At 40.4% G+C, this 20,122-nt stretch overlaps 1 protein-coding gene across 2 annotated transcripts in view; it reads right to left on the bottom strand.

The window, feature by feature from the left end:
* si:ch1073-396h14.1 (disintegrin and metalloproteinase domain-containing protein 10) overlaps positions 1 to 20,122 on the bottom strand; it is a 62,225-nt gene that overhangs the window by 18,121 nt on the left and 23,982 nt on the right. For both annotated transcript variants that reach the window (XM_054789608.1, XM_054789609.1), the window contains exons 8-9: positions 11,818 to 11,910; positions 11,572 to 11,740 (exon numbers count right to left, since the gene is read on the bottom strand). In XM_054789608.1, coding sequence (XP_054645583.1) covers positions 11,572 to 11,740; positions 11,818 to 11,910 — 262 coding nt within the window. The remainder of the gene's footprint in view (positions 1 to 11,571; positions 11,741 to 11,817; positions 11,911 to 20,122) is intronic.

A 20,122-nucleotide genomic window follows, 5' to 3' on the forward strand; every position in this document is an offset into this window, starting at 1 on the left:
GAGGAGCCAGTTGAGGTGGCTCGGGCATCTAGTCCGGATGTCTCCCGGACGCCTCCCTGGTGAGGTGTTTTGGGCATGCCCAGCCGGGAGAAGGCCCCGGGGAAGACCTAGGACAAGCATGAGGGATTATGTCTCACAGCTGGCTTGGGCACACCTTGGTGTCCTCCCGGTGGAACTGGAGGGGGTGGTCGGGGACCGGGAAGTCTGGGCTTCCCTACTAAGACTGCTGCCCCCGCGACCCGGACCCGGATAAGCGGAGGAAAATGGAATGGAATGGAATGAAGGCCATAGTTATTATTAGTATTGTGGCTAAACGTGAAATAAAAGCCTGTTGTTCCGGGGATCAAGTGTGTGGCTTGTTTTACCAAACAATTATTGACACCTAGTGACCAATGTGGAATACTACATTCACACGTTGAATGCATCTTGTTAATGCCTTAAATTTGTATTTTACTTCATTTAGCCACTTTTATGCTTGAAGATGCTTCATTTAGGCAGAAAATGCCTACGGTTTGCTTCAGTATGCATATTTTTGGACTAATAATAGATCATATTCAACCATGATTTCATTGTTAATATTCAATAAGTTGGAAACGTGATGTGCGAGGGATGACTGTATTTCCATTATTTGCTGTAAAAACAAATGAGAGGTTGAACATGAGGTTCCACTGTCCTACGGTGTGATGGACATTGAGGGATGGCCGTGAGCGCCCCTGAGTATCAGAAGCTGGAAGTGTGTTTTAGGTCGGTCACATGATTTTATTTTTTTTATGTAACGCCTCTTACATAATCCCACCTGTGGAATCCCAATCATTTTGTCAGGGAGGGGGGCTTGCTGTTCTGTTGAAGATATTTCCATTTCCAGGAAAGGCGAGGTCCCTCAGTGTCGTTGAGCACTGTGGGAACCAGCTGTGGGCATCTGGATCTCACATTAGCATGTTTGTCAGGGTGCGACTGTGACTTCCACGGGCTTAGCGCCGGATGCTTAGAGGTCGGCAAACAAAAACAAGAGCCCCCGACCCCATTTGTGCTGCTGTAGAAGTAGTGAGGCCAATGCTGTCACCTTGCCAGCAAGGTTGTCGTCAATGAGCACTTTCTTCTTGACCTGGAATCAATACGCTAGAAGACACGGCCGGCCATGCCCATCAACTATTCAGCTAGTAAAATGTCTTTCTGCTCATTCAAGGAGCTGAGATTCCTAGAAGCTGCGCTGCTACTTGGAAAGGTCTGTACTGTGGATTTTGGCAGGGTGAGCAGAAGAGTGAAAGCCTCCTGCTCTGAGCTCCGTGGATAACACATACTTCCTTTGTTTGTTTGTTTCTACTCTCCTCTGGATCGTGTCACATGGGAGCCAAGGGCAGGAAACCCTCGGCTAATAAAAGATGAAAATGAAAGATAAAAGCCTCTTGAGGCACATTGTTCCATACAAACAGTCCAGGAGCTTTTTTTCATCTTTGCAGTTTGTGTCACTAGAGTTCAATGACCTCGCGTTCCACACGTCTACTACTTTTAAAAACAGGTCTTGGTGGATATTAGTTTGTCTAATCTTTGGCCTCCCACCAAGGATGGTGAGATGATAAGGCACTCAGTTGCCAAATGTAAAGTAAAAGCAAAGAAATCTTCAAGGTCAAGGCTGTGCAGCCTCATCTCATCAAGATGCTTGTTTGGGCTGTGGAGAACCTTTCCACTCAAGTTCTGCTGACCTTTCCTTTTTTTTTACCTATAACGTGTTGGACCTATGAGCACTGTTTGTCACTTTTAAAGATGGGAAGTCTACTGCTACTGATATGACTACAGGTACATGACAACCATGGGGCCGATATGAGGAAAGTATGACATCATACCAATAAATCAAACATCAAACATTAAAAACAGCTGCAATAACCCATAATTAGATTTAAAAAAGCAAGGCTCCAATGAGGTGAGATTACCCGTACTGTCCCTCCTGCCTGTGACATCAACAGTCGTAACTTCCCTTGAGCTCACGTGTAAACAAACATTCACTTGAAGAAGAAGACATCTGGTGTGCTCGTTGCACCAAATGCTCCACGATGAGGGGAAGAAACCCCATCGAGCACACAAAAGACCGTGTTTGTGCTTCATGTTACAATTCACAGTTCCACAAATCCGAAAAGAAGCAGGAAGAAGCAGAGCTTATTTAATCCGACCCCCTCCCCGTATCACACCAATTGCTAATACATATGTTCACTTCCTGTATTCAACATCCACTAATTCACTCTTGACTTATTATTCCATACAATCAAGCAGTGAATATAATAATAATAATAATTCATCACTGTTATCATGATATTAAATGTACACTCAAACTTGTCTATAGCGGCCACTAGAGGGAGTCTGCAAAAGTGGCCGCTATAGACAGGTGGCCTCTATAGACAGGTTGGCGTCCAGTTTGAATGTTGACCAGTAGAGGGCACTGCGGACTGCGGATAAAAGTTGTACAGCACTACTAGGCTTGTTATTATCATGGTTCATGGTTTTAATCCTGAGCATGCATGAGTCAAACAGTAGCACATCACATAGTACAATTCCCAATGTTGCATGTCCAAAAAGGAGTAGGAAGAAGCAAAGCTTATTTAATCCTACCCTTCATCAGTTTCACATCAGTTGCATTTATTACATTTATTCACCTCTTGTTCTTCCAAGTGTACTTTGTAGTCTACATGACAATGTAGTGCAATCATAGCCAAGGTTTTTACTTACTAAAAGGAAGCTAGAGGCTTAATAATAACTGATAGAATATATCCACCACCCACAGAACAAAGCTGTGCTAGTAATGTCTTACGCTTGTTTTTAGCGTGTCATTACAGCTTTAGTTCATCAGGAAGTGACAGGAAGTGACGGGAAGTGACGGTGGGCGTCCCGAGCAGGAGAGCTAGGCTCAGTGCTAGCTGTGAGTTTGGAGAGAGTTGGGAAGTGTGTTTATGTTGCCGTGGATGTAAAGTCCTGCAGTGTTCTCCGCTGTTAATAAAGCCATTAAAGTGCATCGGCGACGTGAGTCTCTCCTTCCCCACAACAAGCGGGATTACAGTATTGACCAGTGCACACCAGGAAATACACGGTGTCATTTCTTACAGGCATTGGCTGGACAGCTATGTAGTGGGGCTTGTTTAACCTTTGCCTTGTGGGCAAGCAGGAAGGAGAGACGATGCTGAGAGATGTGTGTGTGTTCTGAGCTGCTGTCTGGTGGCCGCGTTCAATAAATAAAGTTGGCAGAAGCAACAGGAGAAGTTTCCTTCTTTGCTTCGGAGCTGAATAACACTGACAAGTTAACAGACTAGTAGCGAACGGAAAAGAAGACGGCTTTGTTTGTGTCGAATACAGAAGATGAGGACTTTGATGGATTTGTGGATGAGGATTGATGAAAAATAACGTGAGTACATTCTAAAATACTTCAATTAAGTACAACCAAACTCAGTTTTGCTCCCGCTGCCGCATGCATGCTAGCGTATGTTTTTTTTTTTATTGTAGCGTCGCTGGGAGCACGTCCTGTTCCCAGCATACTTTGCGGTAATGTTTTGGTGCAAATGCTCTTAAAGTTACATGTTTGACCAGGAAATAGCAAGCTCAAAAGAAGACGGCTTTTTTATGTGGAACAACTGACAGTTTGTGTGGATCTTGTGAATGATTGTGACTGAGCTAGGACTCAGTAATTAAAGTCTACACACGACGGCTTCATTGATTGAAAAACAAAACATTTTCGTGCATGAAGCTTCTACTTGAGTTGGTAATTTGGCCGCTATATGCGGTCAGATATTGACCAAGGGAGACAAAATGGGTGGCCGCTGGCCGCGTTGGACAGGTGACTGCTATACACAGGGTCTATAACATGTACATTTGCTGGGGGGGATTTTTCAGTGGCTGCTATAGGCAGTTGGCCGTTCTATAAAGGTGGATGGTGGGTTGGAATTAATTTAGTGCTTTTAATTTGATGTTATTCATGTCTTAGTTTTACACAATACATCATAAATAAGATACATTACATCACTATAATGTACGAACCTGCCCGGTCCGCGGGAGATTTGTGGGAACACAAGCCGGTCCGTGGGTCAAAAAAGGTTGGGGACCACTGACACAGTGGGATGCAAGTGTCGATGGTGTTGATATCTACATCCACCTCCTTTGATTGTAGGACGTTGGCAATCTCTTGAAGGAACATCCATTGCGCCTGGTTCTCCTCAGTTTTGGACTGCCCTATCTTGTGACGCGGCTGTAATTCGGAGCCCTGTGTGGATCACATCGTTCACTTGTGCATTCTGATCCATCTCATCAGGTACATTTCTCATTTGCTCAGGGATATTTTCCTTTGCTTCCTTCTCTTCCTCAAGAGTGGTGAGCAAGGCAGCATTTTCTTCCTGTAATGCCTTGATATCATCCTGTAGAACCGTAACATCCTTGCATAATGCTCTATTTTTTCCAGAAGGGTTTTAACCTCCTTAAGCACACAAGGCAGTGTTTTCATCTTGCAAACTCCTTGATGTCTTCTCTTAGTGCCTTGGTATCCTTGCTTGGTGCTCTAATTTCCTCCATAAGGTTTATGACATCATCGTGGACCCCATGGTCGTTTCAATGAGGCAGACACAGAAGATAATGCTTTGTTTGTGAAAATATTGCTGGGTTTGTGTTTGCAGATACCTAAATTCCCACTCTATGCTTTGTATCTCATTCTTCTTCAAGGTGTGTCACATTATCACATTTTTGCGCTTAAGAATATTTTGAATTCTGAAACTGTTTTTTCATTCGAGGCACTGTCCTCCTCCTCGTCCAACAGCCAGACTGGCCCTATTCTGATTTGGAATCCGTATTTAGAGGCCCAGCATCATTTTGCTTTGTGTTTGGAATGGAATGGTGAGGCAATCGCTTTGAAATTCAGCAGTCAGCCAGTTACAGTAGCTTGACTTGCGAGCAGCTATCAGCGCTTGTAACTAGTTTATTTCAAGGAATGTGTACCCCTCACCGATCCGAGGTAAAGTTGCGGGAGTCAGCAAGCAGTTCTGGTCTTGTGTTGGTGAAGTGCAGTCAGGAAGGCACCAAATGGGTTGAGATTTCTAGTATTGTCAGCAGAGCTCCCGCCATGTACGCCCTTCCAGTCAACAGCACTAACATCACCTCATGTTGCAGCATGATCATGCACGGCCCCATCTTGCAAGTATACATACACAATTCCTGGAAGCTGAAAACATTCCAGTATGCCTAAAACCATTTTTCACCTCATGAACAAGACTGGCACACCTGCCCACGACTCACTCCTGTTTTATACATTTTACTTCTGTTTTAGGAGGAGTTGGGTGGTTTTTTTTAGCTTTTGATGAGCTGATGAACAGCTGACTTCACTTTAATGCAATAAATTGCTTTTTTGTCTAAGTCCCATTTTGAAGCTATCTATATACTGTATATCTATCAGTAACACCAGTCAGTTGTGGACTACCCGTCTGAGTGAAGATGGAATTTTACTGGTGTCAACACTTGAGTGGTTGACGCACCCCCCACCCTTTCCTCCACTGATGTAGGAAACACAAGGAGACGAGTGAAGAGGGGGAGTCTTGAACTGTGGATGGGGGTGGGGCACCAACATGTGTGCCTGCATGTTTGTGCACGGCGCACCCTGCAGTCGCTGCAAGGGCATGGGGGTGTTGAGGCCACATATTAGCCAGCAGCAATAAAGGAAGTCAAGGAAATGTACAAGGCCTTTCAGCATCTGAGCTCAAATTCCGTTCTTTTTTTCACTTTCGGCTTTTCTCCGTCAGAAGCCGCTGCAGCGAGTCCAAGGCATGAAGGGTTTAGGTCTACTTTTTATGCCGGGTGCCCTTCCTGAAGCGTGTGTGCCGTTACACCAGCAGCGATGCCAGGTCAAATGCCATTACTTTGAAAAAAGAAAACTGCCCACAATCACGTGAGACATCACCATGGCGATTGCACTGCGGAATGTAGCCTCTAAGTCGTCTGGGGGTGGGGGTGGGAGTGTGTTTGGGTGTCAAAGGTAGTCACATGTCTGCTCTCACGCCTCCCCTACTTGAGCCAATCAAAGAGTGCCTTTGAGAAACAAGCAGGAAGAATCCTTTTACGTCTCCAACTTCCTGCTGCCCAGATGAACATCTACTCCATGAGTGTCATCTATTCTGCTTTTAGGGGTTGTCTTGTTCTCCTGATGTCAAAGGTGAGCAGCGTGAGGAAGAGGACTGAAGCAGGACATTCATTCATTCATGCGTCACACACCTTCATCTCCTTGTTAGAAAACACTTCAAGCTCCCAGGTCGCTCCAACGGCAAAGAACACAGGAACGCATGGACGACGTGTGATTGGCTGATTTTTGAGTATTCTTTGTTTGCTTACCTTTTTTCAGGTGTCATGTGCCACACGTGCACCCCACATACGTAATTCATGCAGCCAACGCATGCTCAGATATTTCTTACATCCTCCATGAGTGTCATGTAAGTTGCTCACGTATTTCCTGCACCGTGAGAGTGCAGCACTCACATGAAAACTGGGTTGTGTGAAGATGCAGAGGACTTTTGGCCAACGCAGCTTTGCAGAATTGTTGTCATTCAGCCACATTGGAGGCTTTTCCTTTTTAAGGTCATGCCACAGCATCTCAGTAGGATTCAGGTCAGGACTTGGACTAGACCACTCCAAAATCTTCATCCATTCAGAGGTGGACTTGCTGGTGTGTTTTGGATCATTGTCCTGCTGCAGAACCCAAGTTGCTTTCAGCTTGAGGTCACCAACATTCTCCTTCAGCACAATTCATGCTTCCATTTATCACAGCAAGTCTTCCAGGTCCTGAAGACCATGACACTACCACCACCGTGTTTTACTGTTGATATCATGGTCATTTTCTGAGAGACACACAGCTTCCAAAAAGTTCAACTTGTGAGTATTTTCCCAAAGGTCTTGGGGATCATCAAGATGTTTTGGGGCCTTAATGTTGTTTTTGTTCATCAGTGGTTTTGGTCTTGGAACTCATTTGTGCCCAGTGTCTTTCTTATGGTGGAGTCATGAACTCTGACCTTCACTGAGGCAAGTGAGGCCTGCAGTTCTTTGGATGTTGTGGGGTCTTTTGTGACCTCTTGGACGAGTCGTGGCTGCGCTCTTGGGGTCATTTTGGTTGGTCGGCCACTCCTGGGAAGGTTCACCGCTGTTCCATGTTTTGACCATTTGTGGATAATGGCTCTCACTGTGGTTAGCTGGAGTCCCAAAGCTTTAGAAATGACTTTATAACCTTTTCCACACTGATAGATCTCAATTCATCTCAGTTACGTTACGTTATGTTTTAATGGGGGCGGCAATCATTTTTTTCACACAGGGACATGTAGCTTTGGATATTTTTTCTCCCTTCATAATAAAAGGTTTCATTTAAAAAGTGCACAAAGAACCCCAATATACTGTATTACACATATTCCATATGGTTATTTCCTAAATTGATGAAAAATACAAATATCACAGCACATGATGTCACAGAAGCTCTGTCGTAAAAAATTGTGAGCATGTGCACAACCAATCATGTTTCCGGGACGGACCTTACGTGGTTGGTGTGCAGCACGTTGTTCTTGCAACGTTCATACAAAGCCTGCATGGAAGGCAAGTTCAGCACTTTTATGGCACGTTTGATGGACGTTGGTCTTACGACTCAGAGCACCAATGAAGCCACAGCCTCAGGTTTCATGCACGGTAGAATGAACAGAATAAGAATTTCATTGCATAGTATAACTGCTGTTTTACTGTGCACATGACAACTCTCTTGAATCTTGAATCATGGAATCATTCCGGATACTATGATCCAGAATATGAACAAATAGAAGAGCTGTGGAATTTTCATGATAGGAAGACAAGAAATGACGTTATAGAGATGCAACCAACACCGTATATATGGTGTATAAGGTATATAAGGTATATATGGTAAATATGGTATATATGTTATATAAGGTAAATATGGTATATATGGTACATATGGTATATATGGTATATAAGGTATATATGGTATATAAGGTATATATGGTAAATATGGTATATAAGGTAAATATGGTATATATGGTACATAAGGTATATATGGTAAATATGGTATATATGGTATATAAGGTATATATGGTATATATGGTATATAAGGTATATATGGTATATAAGGTAAATATGGTATATATGTTATATATGTGGTATATATGGTATATAAGGTATATAAGGTATATATGGTATATAAGGTAAATATGGTATATATGTTATATATGGTATATATGGTATATAAGGTAAATATGGCATATCAGGTATATATGGTAAATATGGTATATATGGTGTATAAGGTATATAAGGTATTAATGGTATATATGGCATATATGGTATATCAGGTATATATGGTAAATATGGTATATATGGTAAATATGGTATATAAGGTAGATATGATATATATGGTATATAAGGTATATATGGTAAATATGGTATATAAGGTAAATATGGTATATAAGGTAAATATGGTATATATGGTATATAAGGTATATGTGGTATATCAAGTATATATGGTATATATGGTATATAAGGTATATATGGTATCTAAGGTATATATGGTAAATATGGCATATATGGTATATATGGTATATAAGGTATATATGGTAAATATGGTATATATGGCATATCAGGTATATATGGTAAATATGGTATATATGGTGTATAAGGTATATAAGGTATTAATGGTATATATGGCATATATGGTATATCAGGTATATATGGTAAATATGGTATATATGGTAAATATGGTATATAAGGTATATATGATATATATGGTATATAAGGTATATATGGTAAATATGGTATATATGGTATATAAGGTATATATGGTATATAAGGTATATATGATATATATGGTATATAAGGTGTATATGGTATATAAGGTATATATGATATATATGGCATATATGGTATATATGGTATATAAGGTATATATGGTAAATATGGTAAATATGGCATATCAGGTATATATGGTAAATATGGTATATATGGTGTATAAGGTATATATGGTAAATATGGTATATATGGTATATAAGATATATATGGTATATATCGTATATATGGTATATATGGGACATAAGGTGTATATGGTATATAAGGTATATATGATATATATGGCATATATGGTATATAAGGTATATATGGTAAATATGGTATATATGGTGTATAAGGTATATATGGTAAATATGGTATATATGGTATATATGGTATATATGGTATATATCGTATATAAGGTATATATGGTATATATGGTATATAAGGTATAAATGGTATATATGGTATATATGTTATATATGGTAAATAAGGTATATATTGTATATAAGGTGTATATGGTAAATATGGTATATATGGTATATAAGGTATATATGGTATATATGGTATATAAGTTATATATATTGTAAATATGGTATATATGGTATATAAGGTATATATGGTATATGTGGTATATATGGTAAATATGGTATATATGGTATATATGATATATATGGTATATATGATATATATGGTATATAAGGTATATATGGTATCTAAGGTATATATGGTAAATATGGTATATATGGTATATATGGTAAATATGGTATATAAGGTATTAATGGTATATATGGCATATATGGTATATCAGGTATATATGGTAAATATGGTATATATGGTATATAAGGTATATATGGTAAATATGGTATTTATGGTATATAAGGTATACCTGTATATGATATATATGGTATATAAGGTATATATGGTATATAAGGTATATATCGTATATATGGTATATATGGTATATAAGGTGTATATGGTATATAAGGTATTTATGATATATATGGCATATATGGTATATATGGTATATAAGGTATATATGGTTAATATGGTATATATGGCATATCAGGTATATATGGTAAATATGGTATATATGGTGTATAAGGTATATATGGTAAATATGGTATATATGGTATATATGGTATATATCGTATATAAGGTATATATGGTATATATGGTATATAAGGTATATATCGTATATAAGGTATATATATGGTATACAGCCAAGACAATGTGGAATCTGGATGTGTTGGATCTTCCAAGCTATGGAGCTACATCCACAAGAAAACCACCATGACAGAAAATGCCATTTTTGGGAATAACTAACATTGATATCATTATGAATCCAATTTCAATCCAATTGAAAATGCAGGGTCAGGGTGTACATCAAATACATGTAGCACTAATATTTATGCTGTAAATCACAATATGGGGGGGGAACTATGGCGCTTGGGGGAGGTCTGCGCTCTCCGAGTGCTCTTCTATTCTATTATTTAGTTTTTTAAGGCTACAGCGCTTGAAGGCATTTATGCAAACCAGACAAGACTTGTTCCTTAAGGAGTTTACTCACGTGGTGTTTTTGGTCCCCAAAACCAACTACTGCCTGCAAAACAGGCCCAGATGATGGGATGTTCTTTGCTAACACAGCAAATAGTGGAGCAGGTTTGCATGCTACAGTACACCTTAGAGTTTTGCTCCTCAACAGCAGCTCCTGTCCCGCGTGTTGTTTTAAAGAAAGCTGGCGTCCTGTCATGACCCGGGAGTCCTAGAATTCGTATAGGCTGCTACGCCTCAATGCGTCAACACTGCACCATGCAGAGACTCAAACATGGATGCAGAGCACAAAAACATTTCACCTTTCAAGGCCAATATTTTTCTTGAACGTGGAAACACAAATGTTCACATTTCTGTTTGGGTTCCATAGGGTCTTTGTCAGTGCTGGGAGACTGGAATGTTCCCACCCCAGCGTTGATGGGAACCTTTCTACTGTTCAACACAATTAGATACACGCTAACGTTAACGCAGTTAGATACACGCTAATGCTAACGCAGTTAGATACACGCTAATGCTAACGCAAGTAGATGCACGCTAATGCCAACGCAGTTAGATACATGTTAATGCAGTTAGATACACGCTAATGCTAACGCAGTTAGATACACCCTAATGCTAACGCAGTGAGATACACGCTAATGCTAACGCAGTTAGATACACGCTAATGCTAACGCAAGTAGATGCACGCTAATGCCAACGCAGTTAGATACATGTTAATGCAGTTAGATACACGCTAATGCTAACGCAGTTAGATACACCCTAATGTTAACGCAGTTAGATACACGCTAATGCTAACGCAGTTCGATACACGCTAATGGTAACGCAATTATATACACGCTAATGCTAACGTAGTGAGATACATGCTAATGCTAACGCGATTAGATAAACTCTAATACTAACGCAATTATATACACACTAATGCTAACGCAGTTAGATACACGCTATTGCTAACGCAATTGGATACACGCTAATGCTAAGATAATTACATACACGGTAATGCTAACACAATTACATACATGTTAATGCTAAAATAATTAGATACATGCTAATGCTAAGACAACTAGATACATGCTAATGCTAAGACAATTAGCTACATGCTAATGCTAAGATTGCATTGCTGCAGATGAAGGATGAGTGATGAGGACCTGAGGGTTTCATGTGATGTGTTTGCAGAGTGACTGTCTTCCAACTCACCAGGCTTGCCCTCCCAGGCAAGGCCCAGTACTCCGCTGTAATCTCGGTTGGTGAGCAGGTACGACAGGCAGAAGTTGCCCCAGTTGTTTTCCGAGTAGAGACTCAGCAGCCTCTCTGGTCCAATGTAGAGAGGATGCAGAGGATCCTCTTTGTTCTCCTCCGTCATCACCTGACCAGGACAGGAAGGACTAAGCATGAGACTGGTGTTGAGCCGTGATGCATGATGGATACAACTTTAGCTCTCACAGTGAGGGACTTCACTTGAAAGTGGACCAGCTTGATGCCATCAAAGTCCACCTTGTCGTATACGTCATTGACAGCACGCATGTATGAAGACACCTGGAACCAGAACACGCAGACATGAGGAAATCACCTGATCATCATCACAGCTGCACCATGTGACCACCTGCAGTACGACAGCTGATGTCTTTACAGTACGACCACAAATACCGAACTTGGAAAATTTTCAGAATCACTTGGTTGATTGCAAGGAAGCAGGGTATCCTATGCAGTACTCTTCCTTCGAAAAGTATCCTATACAGTACTGTACTGTATCCTATACAGTACAGTACTGTATTCTATACAGTACTCTTCCTTGGAAAAGTATCCTATACAGTACTGTACTGTATCCTATACAGTACTCTTCCTTGGAAAAGTATCCTATACAGTACTGTACTGTATCCTATACAAAGTACTCAGTAGGATGTGGCAAGGATAAACCCACGCCAACGGACATCCGCTTTGGCAAGTGAGAGATGCGAATGCTAACCCGTGTATCGAGATGATGCACACCCCTACCAGTCACCCCCCTTCAATCGATGAGGCATGCAGACGATAGATGGTTCACACACAATAAGGTCAAAACCCAGACCTCAATCCAATCAAGAATTTATGGCCGGACTCAATCCTGGAGTTTGAGCTGTTTTACAAGGAGGGATTGTGGCAGGGGTGGGGGTGGGGTGGGGGTTGACTGCTAATCCATTGTGTTCCAATCCCAGCTAACACTTTACAATAAGATGACAGCAGCTCATGAGGAACAAACCTACCTAACCCTAGCCACTACTCATTAGTTCCTCATTAGTTCTTCATTAGTTTCTCAGGAACTAGTCTAAATTGATGTGCCTTGGTCATTAGTTCCTCCTTAGTTCTGCATTAGTTCCTCTGTACCTACTCCACTCATTAGTTCCTCATTAGTTCTTCATTAGTTCCTCAGTACCTAGTCATTAGTTCTTCATTAGTTCCTCTGTAACTACTCTACTCATTAGTTCCTCCTTAGTTCTTCATTAGTTCCTCAGTAACTAGTCTAAATGTATGTGCCTTAGTCATTAGTTCCTCATTAGTTTCTCAGGAACTAGTCTAAATTTATGTGCTTTAGTCATTATTTCCTCCTTAGTTCTTCATTAATTCTTCAGTAACTAGTCTAAATTGATGTGCCTTCGTCATTAGTTCCTCCTTAGTTCTTCATTAGTTCCTCAGTAACTACTCATTAGTTCTTCATTAGTTCCTCTGTAACTGCTCTACTCATTAGTTCCTCGTTGGTTCTTCATTAGTTCTTCAGTAACTAGTCTAAATTTATGTGCGTTAGTCATTGTTTCCTCTTTAGTTCATTAGTTCCTCAGTAACTACTCATTAGTTCCTCATTGGTTCTTCATTAGTTCCTCAGTAACTAGTCTAAATGTATGTGCCTTGGTCATTAGTTCCCCCGAATCAATTGACTACTAAATAGAAGGTAGAGTAACACTACATTCAGTATACAGTAGTAGTAGTACTGTATGTACAGTATACAGGAGTAGTAGTACTGTATGTACAGTAGTAGGGATGATCCCACCAGGGTTTTATGTTGCCGATTCCATTAGCGATCATCCATGAGTGAGATCTGCCAATACCAATCCCATGGATTGAGCGTAGATTTTCAACATATTTATGATGAGTGGTATTGCCAGGGCCGCCATGAGACAATTCCAAGGGCCCCCGGCAAGGAGGTCATTATAGGCCTGTCACCATCACTGATTTTCATGGTCGATAATTGTGCTCCAAATTATCGATGATAATCGATTTTTTGAGACAATTTTTTCATGAATTACAGTATATGGCATAAAATGTATGCCACGTAACCACAGTGCATGAGGCTAACTGCTAGCACTCACGAGTAGCCCCGCCTCCACAAAGAGGCTGAATGGGGGGAGGGTTCACTCTCCCTGTTCATTCCACGAAAGAACCAATGCACAGAGACGCATGCAGAGTGAAACCTCCTGTCATCCAGCCCGTGTGGCCCAGAGACCAGCAGATGGAACACGTGCATACGTACATGTCCGTTTATCGGCAACGGCAAAATTATCGACTTCATTTTTTAAAAAAATGGTTTGATTAATCCATTTATTTGTTATTGTGACAGGCCTCGCTAATTATGAAAAAAAAATTGGCAGATTGTTTTTTTTGTGTTTTTTTTTTTAATCTTACAGTGTTCCCTCGTTTATCACGGGGGACAGGTTCCCAAAATAAATGGGCCTAGTAGCCAACTTTATTTGTTTTCAATTATTATATACAGGATGTTTTAAGGCTGTAGAAGCCTCACCACACACTTGATACACTTTTCTCACACGCATTAACATTTTCTCACAGTTCAAGTTTCCCTTGGATTGTAATGATCAGCCTTGGATGGACACAGGAAATGATAAGGTGACTTCCCTCCTCTGAATGTGCCCCGTCCTCCGGCCTTTGCTGTAGCATCTTTGTATCCATGTTAAAACACGTTGCTCCTGCCCTTGTCCTACTCCTTCAATTTAAGACTCATTTAGCCCGTTTACCTTATTCTTCTATTATTTATTAGCGGTGACATAGCAGCTCAGGCAGTTAGCTAGTTTGCTAGCGACAGCACAAAGCAGTGACTGTGGTCTACAGCCAATCACAACACATAACACAATGGGCGGGTTCTCCCTTAGCCAATCAGGACTGATGCAGCTCTATTGTCTCCTGTGGCTCGCTAATATGCTAGTACAGGCACGTAAACACATGCTGAGACCTGGTTTTCTTGTAACTCAAGATAACAAAATAAAGAGAATAAAATAAGTAAATATCTGTATTAAATAGTGTGGTATTTAAGTTAAAAGAGAATAAATAGTGCGTCCAACTTGCATCACTACTAGAGCTGCCAACTATTTGTCTCTTATTTATGACGGGCAACATTTCAGCTGTTATTTACCAAGCACTAAGCATTAGCCGAACTTCCTTTCACATAGCAACATACAAAGGAATGCTACACCTAGCGTCCAAAACAAAAACACAGCGTTACCTTTGGCTAGTGTGTTCATTATTGTGGTGTACACAGTTGCCCTCTTGTGTGGCTAAACAAGGCAACTAAAATCAATTTGCCTTTCATCATAGAGTAAGGGTTAAGGCTAGGGTTAGAGTTAGAGTTAGAGTTAGAGTTAGAGTTAGGGTTAGAGTTAGAGTTTGGGTTAGGCGTTTGAGTTAGGGTTAGCGTTAGGGTTAGAGTTAGAGTTAGACTTAGAGTAGGAGTTAGGGTTAGGGTTAGGGTTAGAGTTAGAGTTAGACTTAGAGTAGGAGTTAGGGTTAGGGTTAGGGTTAGGGTTAGAGTTAGAGTTAGAGTTAGAGTAGGAGTTAGGGTTAGGGTTAGAGTTAGAGTTAGAGTTAGAGTTAGAGTAGGAGTTAGGGTTAGGGTTAGAGTTAGAGTTAGCGTTAGGGTTAGAGTTACAGTTGGGGTTGGAGTTAGGGTTAGGGTTAGAGTAGGAGTTAGAGTTAGAGTTAGAGTAGGAGTTAGGGTTAGGGTTAGAGTTAGAGTTAGAGTTAGAGTTAGGGTTAGAGTTACAGTTGGGGTTGGAGTTAGGGTTAGGGTTAGAGTAGGAGTTAGAGTTAGAGTTAGAGTTAGGGTTAGAGTTAGAGTTTGGGTTAGGCGTTTGAGTTAGGGTTAGCGTTAGGGTTAGAGTTAGAGTTAGACTTAGAGTAGGAGTTAGGGTTAGGGTTAGGGTTAGAGTTAGAGTTAGACTTAGAGTAGGAGTTAGGGTTAGGGTTAGAGTTAGAGTTAGGGTTAGAGTAGGGGTTAGGGTTAGGGTTAGAGTTAGAGTTAGAGTTAGGGTTAGAGTTACAGTTGGGGTTGGAGTTAGGGTTAGGGTTAGAGTAGGAGTTAGAGTTAGAGTTAGAGTAGGGGTTAGGGTTAGGGTTAGGGTTAGAGCGTGAAGGTCAGAGCGTATACCTCAGGAGATGCATCACACACAAAACCCAAGAAGGAGCGGGGTGGGGCGGGCTGATTTCTTTGACTTTACTAGTAAATGTTGACACCTTGGACAAAGGAGACAGGGAAAGCAGGTCAGCAGGTGATTGACAACAAAAGATGGTGTCATGGCATCACTTACAGCATATTTTCATACCACCTTGCAAGCCTGGCATGAAGCCAGGGACAACAACGTGTGTGTGTGTGTGTGTGTGTGTGTGTGTGTGTGTGTGTGTGTGTGTGTGTGTGTGAGATTGCTTTGTGCGGAAAGAATGCAAAGAAGGTCAGTGGAAGAGATGAGAGAACAGACAAGAAGCTAAGCTAACTCCAGTGGATGTCCTACACTCACAATATCACAAGTTGAACAAAGAAGCTAAGCTCCAGTAAGAAGTTGGTTTCCCTCACTAGTTTTACCCACAGTTCAACACAGTGGATTTTGGGGATGAGCGCTGAAATGTTCATGTGTGTTTATATATCAGCAGTATGTCCAGTAATGTATGTATACATGTACTGTACATGTATGGTGTATAATGTATGTATACATGTACATGTACTGTACATGTATGGTGTATAATGTATGTATACATGTACTGTACATGTATGGTGTATAATGTATGTATACATGTACAGTACATGTATGGTGTATAATGTATGTATACATGTACATGTATCATTGTGCCTTCATCTGCACAAATCCGTGTGCGCTCCGAATGAGCTACAAATCTCTTCATAGTACGACGGTCACGCATAAGCGTTGGTGAAATATCGAAGGGTTTCATACCTTGTCCAAGGCATTCAACTCATTTCATGCTTTTTGGCACTAGAGAGATTCTTTTTCTTTCCCGTATTGCTTGAAAATGGTGGTGTGCTTCATAATGTGGAATGTCCTTTCTAAGTCGTTTTTCCTTTAAGTTGACTCTGAGACTGATTTCACTGACCCAAAGAGCACAATACTACCCATGGCTTTCACTGGAAAACAAAACATTTCACCTTTATGACACTTAAACACAATCTGCATAATAACCTGGTGTGTAGTCTACATCCTGTATTCTATCATACCATTCTGTCATCACATACTGTGACATGTCAAATACAGCAAAGTCATCTTAAATCAGGGCTGAGGTGTCAGGGAGGAAGAGGCAGGGATACTCTCAGTATCAGTGTCTTCATGCATACAAAGAAATACAATCAGGTTCTCCATAGTACCGTAATCCCTCGCTATATGGCATTTTGAATATCGCTCCCTCCCTATATCACCATGTTTCAAATAATACTCAATAAATGAATGATGTTTGGTGGCTGACTATGGCCTAGTATTAGTCAAATGTATACAAAGACAACTTATATGGAGTACTGTGGTCACTAGCCATCAAGGGACAGACTCGCCATGGCCGAGATCGAGTCAAAAAAGGTTCTCCTCTCATTCTGTGTGGAAGTGGTACGTTTTTGGCTTCTTTGTCCTTCTTCCCCACTCCATTTGAAAGTGTTGGTATGCTAGTGTGGCCAGCTGTTATGTCCCTGCAGTGATTCCATGGCCTGAGCAATGTGGTGTAAACAAAGAATAATAGGAGTGTAAAAGTGACTGTAGGGGTGTTATCTCATGTCTAGAAGGCTCTGATCAAGTTAAAAAGCATATTTAGAAAGTCATAAACAAGGTTTCTATGCTCTAACTACAAAAGTACTCATTTTATTAATGCTGAGTCATATATCAGGGAAATTCATTGAACTGGAACCAATCACCTGCCATAAATGAGGGATTATTGCATGGCAGAAAGTAACTAAGAAGCACTGCTTTAAAGGGCACGTATTTCATGAAAAGTACAAGTACAGAAAAGTACCAATACTCATTTGTTTGTTCCCAATGTTAAAAGCTACCTAGCAAAGAGGAAACAATTTGTCAAGCTAGGAGAATACACATCTGGGAGTTTATACACCACATGTGGAGTACCCCAGGGGTCCATACTGGGACCACAAGTGTTCACTTTGTACATCAATGACGTTTGTAAAGTAACAAAGGAGTTAAAGTTGGTCTTATTTGCAGATGATATCACCGCTTTTTGTTGTGGGGAAAGCACACAAGAACTCATTAAAAAGGTCAAGGATGAAAAGGTCATATTAAAGTCATGGTTTGACAGGAACAGATGATCCTTGAACTTAAGTAAAACTAAAATAATGCTATTTGGAAGTAGCAGAAAAGACACAGACCACCAAATACAAATAGACGGAGTGGACATTGAAAAAGTGGAAGAATATAAATTCCTTGGGATTGTAATAGATGAAAAAATGAGTTGGAAATCTCATATTAAAAATATACAACAAAAGGTGGTGAGAAATATCTCTATATTGAATAAAGCAAAATATGTTCTTGATCATAAATCACTCCACATCCTGCACTGTTCCTTAGTATTAGCATATTTAATGTATTGTGTGGAGATATGGGAAATAATTATAAAAGCAATCTTCACTCACTCACTGTACTCATAATGTATTCATTCATAATACCAAGTATAGACAACATACACACCTTTATTTTTAATATCACATATTAGTGATGATCATTCATAATACCAAGTATAGACAACATACACACCTTTATTTTTAATATCACATATTAAAATTAGCAGGTTTAGTATTCTTTCAAACCACTAGAATAATGTATAAAGTTAATAACAATTCGTTACCCAAAAACCTCATCCAGTATTTCTCAATCAGAGAGGAGAAATATGATCTTAGAGGAAAGTTCAACTTAAAACATTTATACGCCAGAACTACGCTGAAAACACACAGCATTTCCGTGTGTGGAATTAAACGATGGAAGGGATTGAGTAAGGAAGTCCAACAAAGTACAGAGATGAGCACATTCATAAACAATACAAGCAGTTGATGTTTGCTAAATACAAGCAGAAGAGTCTTGATCATCACAATGATGTTCTGTCAGGTTTGTTATTTTTATTTTTTTTTGTTTATAAAAAAAAAGTTCTGTTCTTTATTCATATTTATTTTAAACATTTATTTATTTATTATTTATTATTACTATTATTATTATTATTATTATTATTATTATTAATGTATATATATAGGCCGCACGGTGGTCTAGTGGTTAGCACGTTGGCCAACACAGGAACAGCCTGGAGATCGGGAAGACCTGGGTTGGATTCTCCATTGGGGCATTTCTGTGTGGAGTTTGCATGTTCTCCCCGTTTGCGCGTGGGTTTTCTCCGGGCACTCCGGCTTCCTCCCACATTCCAAAAACATGCAGGTGAGGTTAATTGATGACTCTAAATTGTCCATAGGTGTGAATGTGAGTGTGAATGGTTGTTTGTCTATATGTGCCCTGCCATTGGCTGGCGACCAGTCCAGGGTGTACCCCGCCTGTCGCCCGAAATCAGCTGGGATAGGCTCCAGCATGCCCCCGCGACCCTAATGAGGATGAAGCGGTATAGAAAATGGATGGATGGATGGATGTATATATGTGTATATATATATATATATATATATATATATATATATATATATATATATATATATATATATATATATATATATATATACACAGTCAAACCTGTCTTAGCAGCCACCTTTATAGAACGGCCACCTGCCTATAGCAGCCACTGAAAAATCCCCCCCAGCAAATGTACATGTTATAGACCCTGTGTATAGCAGTCACCTGTCCAACGCGGCCAGCGGCCACCCATTTTGTCTCCCTTGGTCAATATCTGACCGCATATAGCGGCCAAATTACCAACTCAAGTAGAAGCTTCATGCACGAAAATGTTTTGTTTTTCAATCAATGAAGCCGTCGCGTGTAGACTTTAATTACTGAGTCCTAGCTCAGTCACAATCATTCACAAGATCCACACAAACTGTCAGTTGTTCCACATAAAAAAGCCGTCTTCTTTTGAGCTTGCTATTTCCTGGTCAAACATGCAACTTTAAGAGCATTTGCACCAAAACATTACCGCAAAGTATGCTGGGAACAGGACGTGCTCCCAGCGACGCTACAATAAAAAAAAAACATACGCTAGCATGCATGCGGCAGCGGGAGCAAAACTGAGTTGTGTTGTACTTAATTGAAGTATTTTAGAATGTACTCACGTTATTTTTCATCAATCCTCATCCACAAATCCATCAAAGTCCTCATCTTCTGTATTCGACACAAACAAAGCCGTCTTCTTTTCCGTTCGCTACTAGTCTGTTAACTTGTCAGTGTTATTCAGCTCCGAAGCAAAGAAGGAAACTTCTCCTGTTGCTTCTGCCAACTTTATTTCGTGAACGCGGCCACCAGACAGCAGCTCAGAACACACACACATCTCTCAGCAT

This window comes from Dunckerocampus dactyliophorus, chromosome 10 (genome assembly GCF_027744805.1).
Source record: "Dunckerocampus dactyliophorus isolate RoL2022-P2 chromosome 10, RoL_Ddac_1.1, whole genome shotgun sequence".
Lineage (NCBI taxonomy): Eukaryota > Metazoa > Chordata > Actinopteri > Syngnathiformes > Syngnathidae > Dunckerocampus > Dunckerocampus dactyliophorus.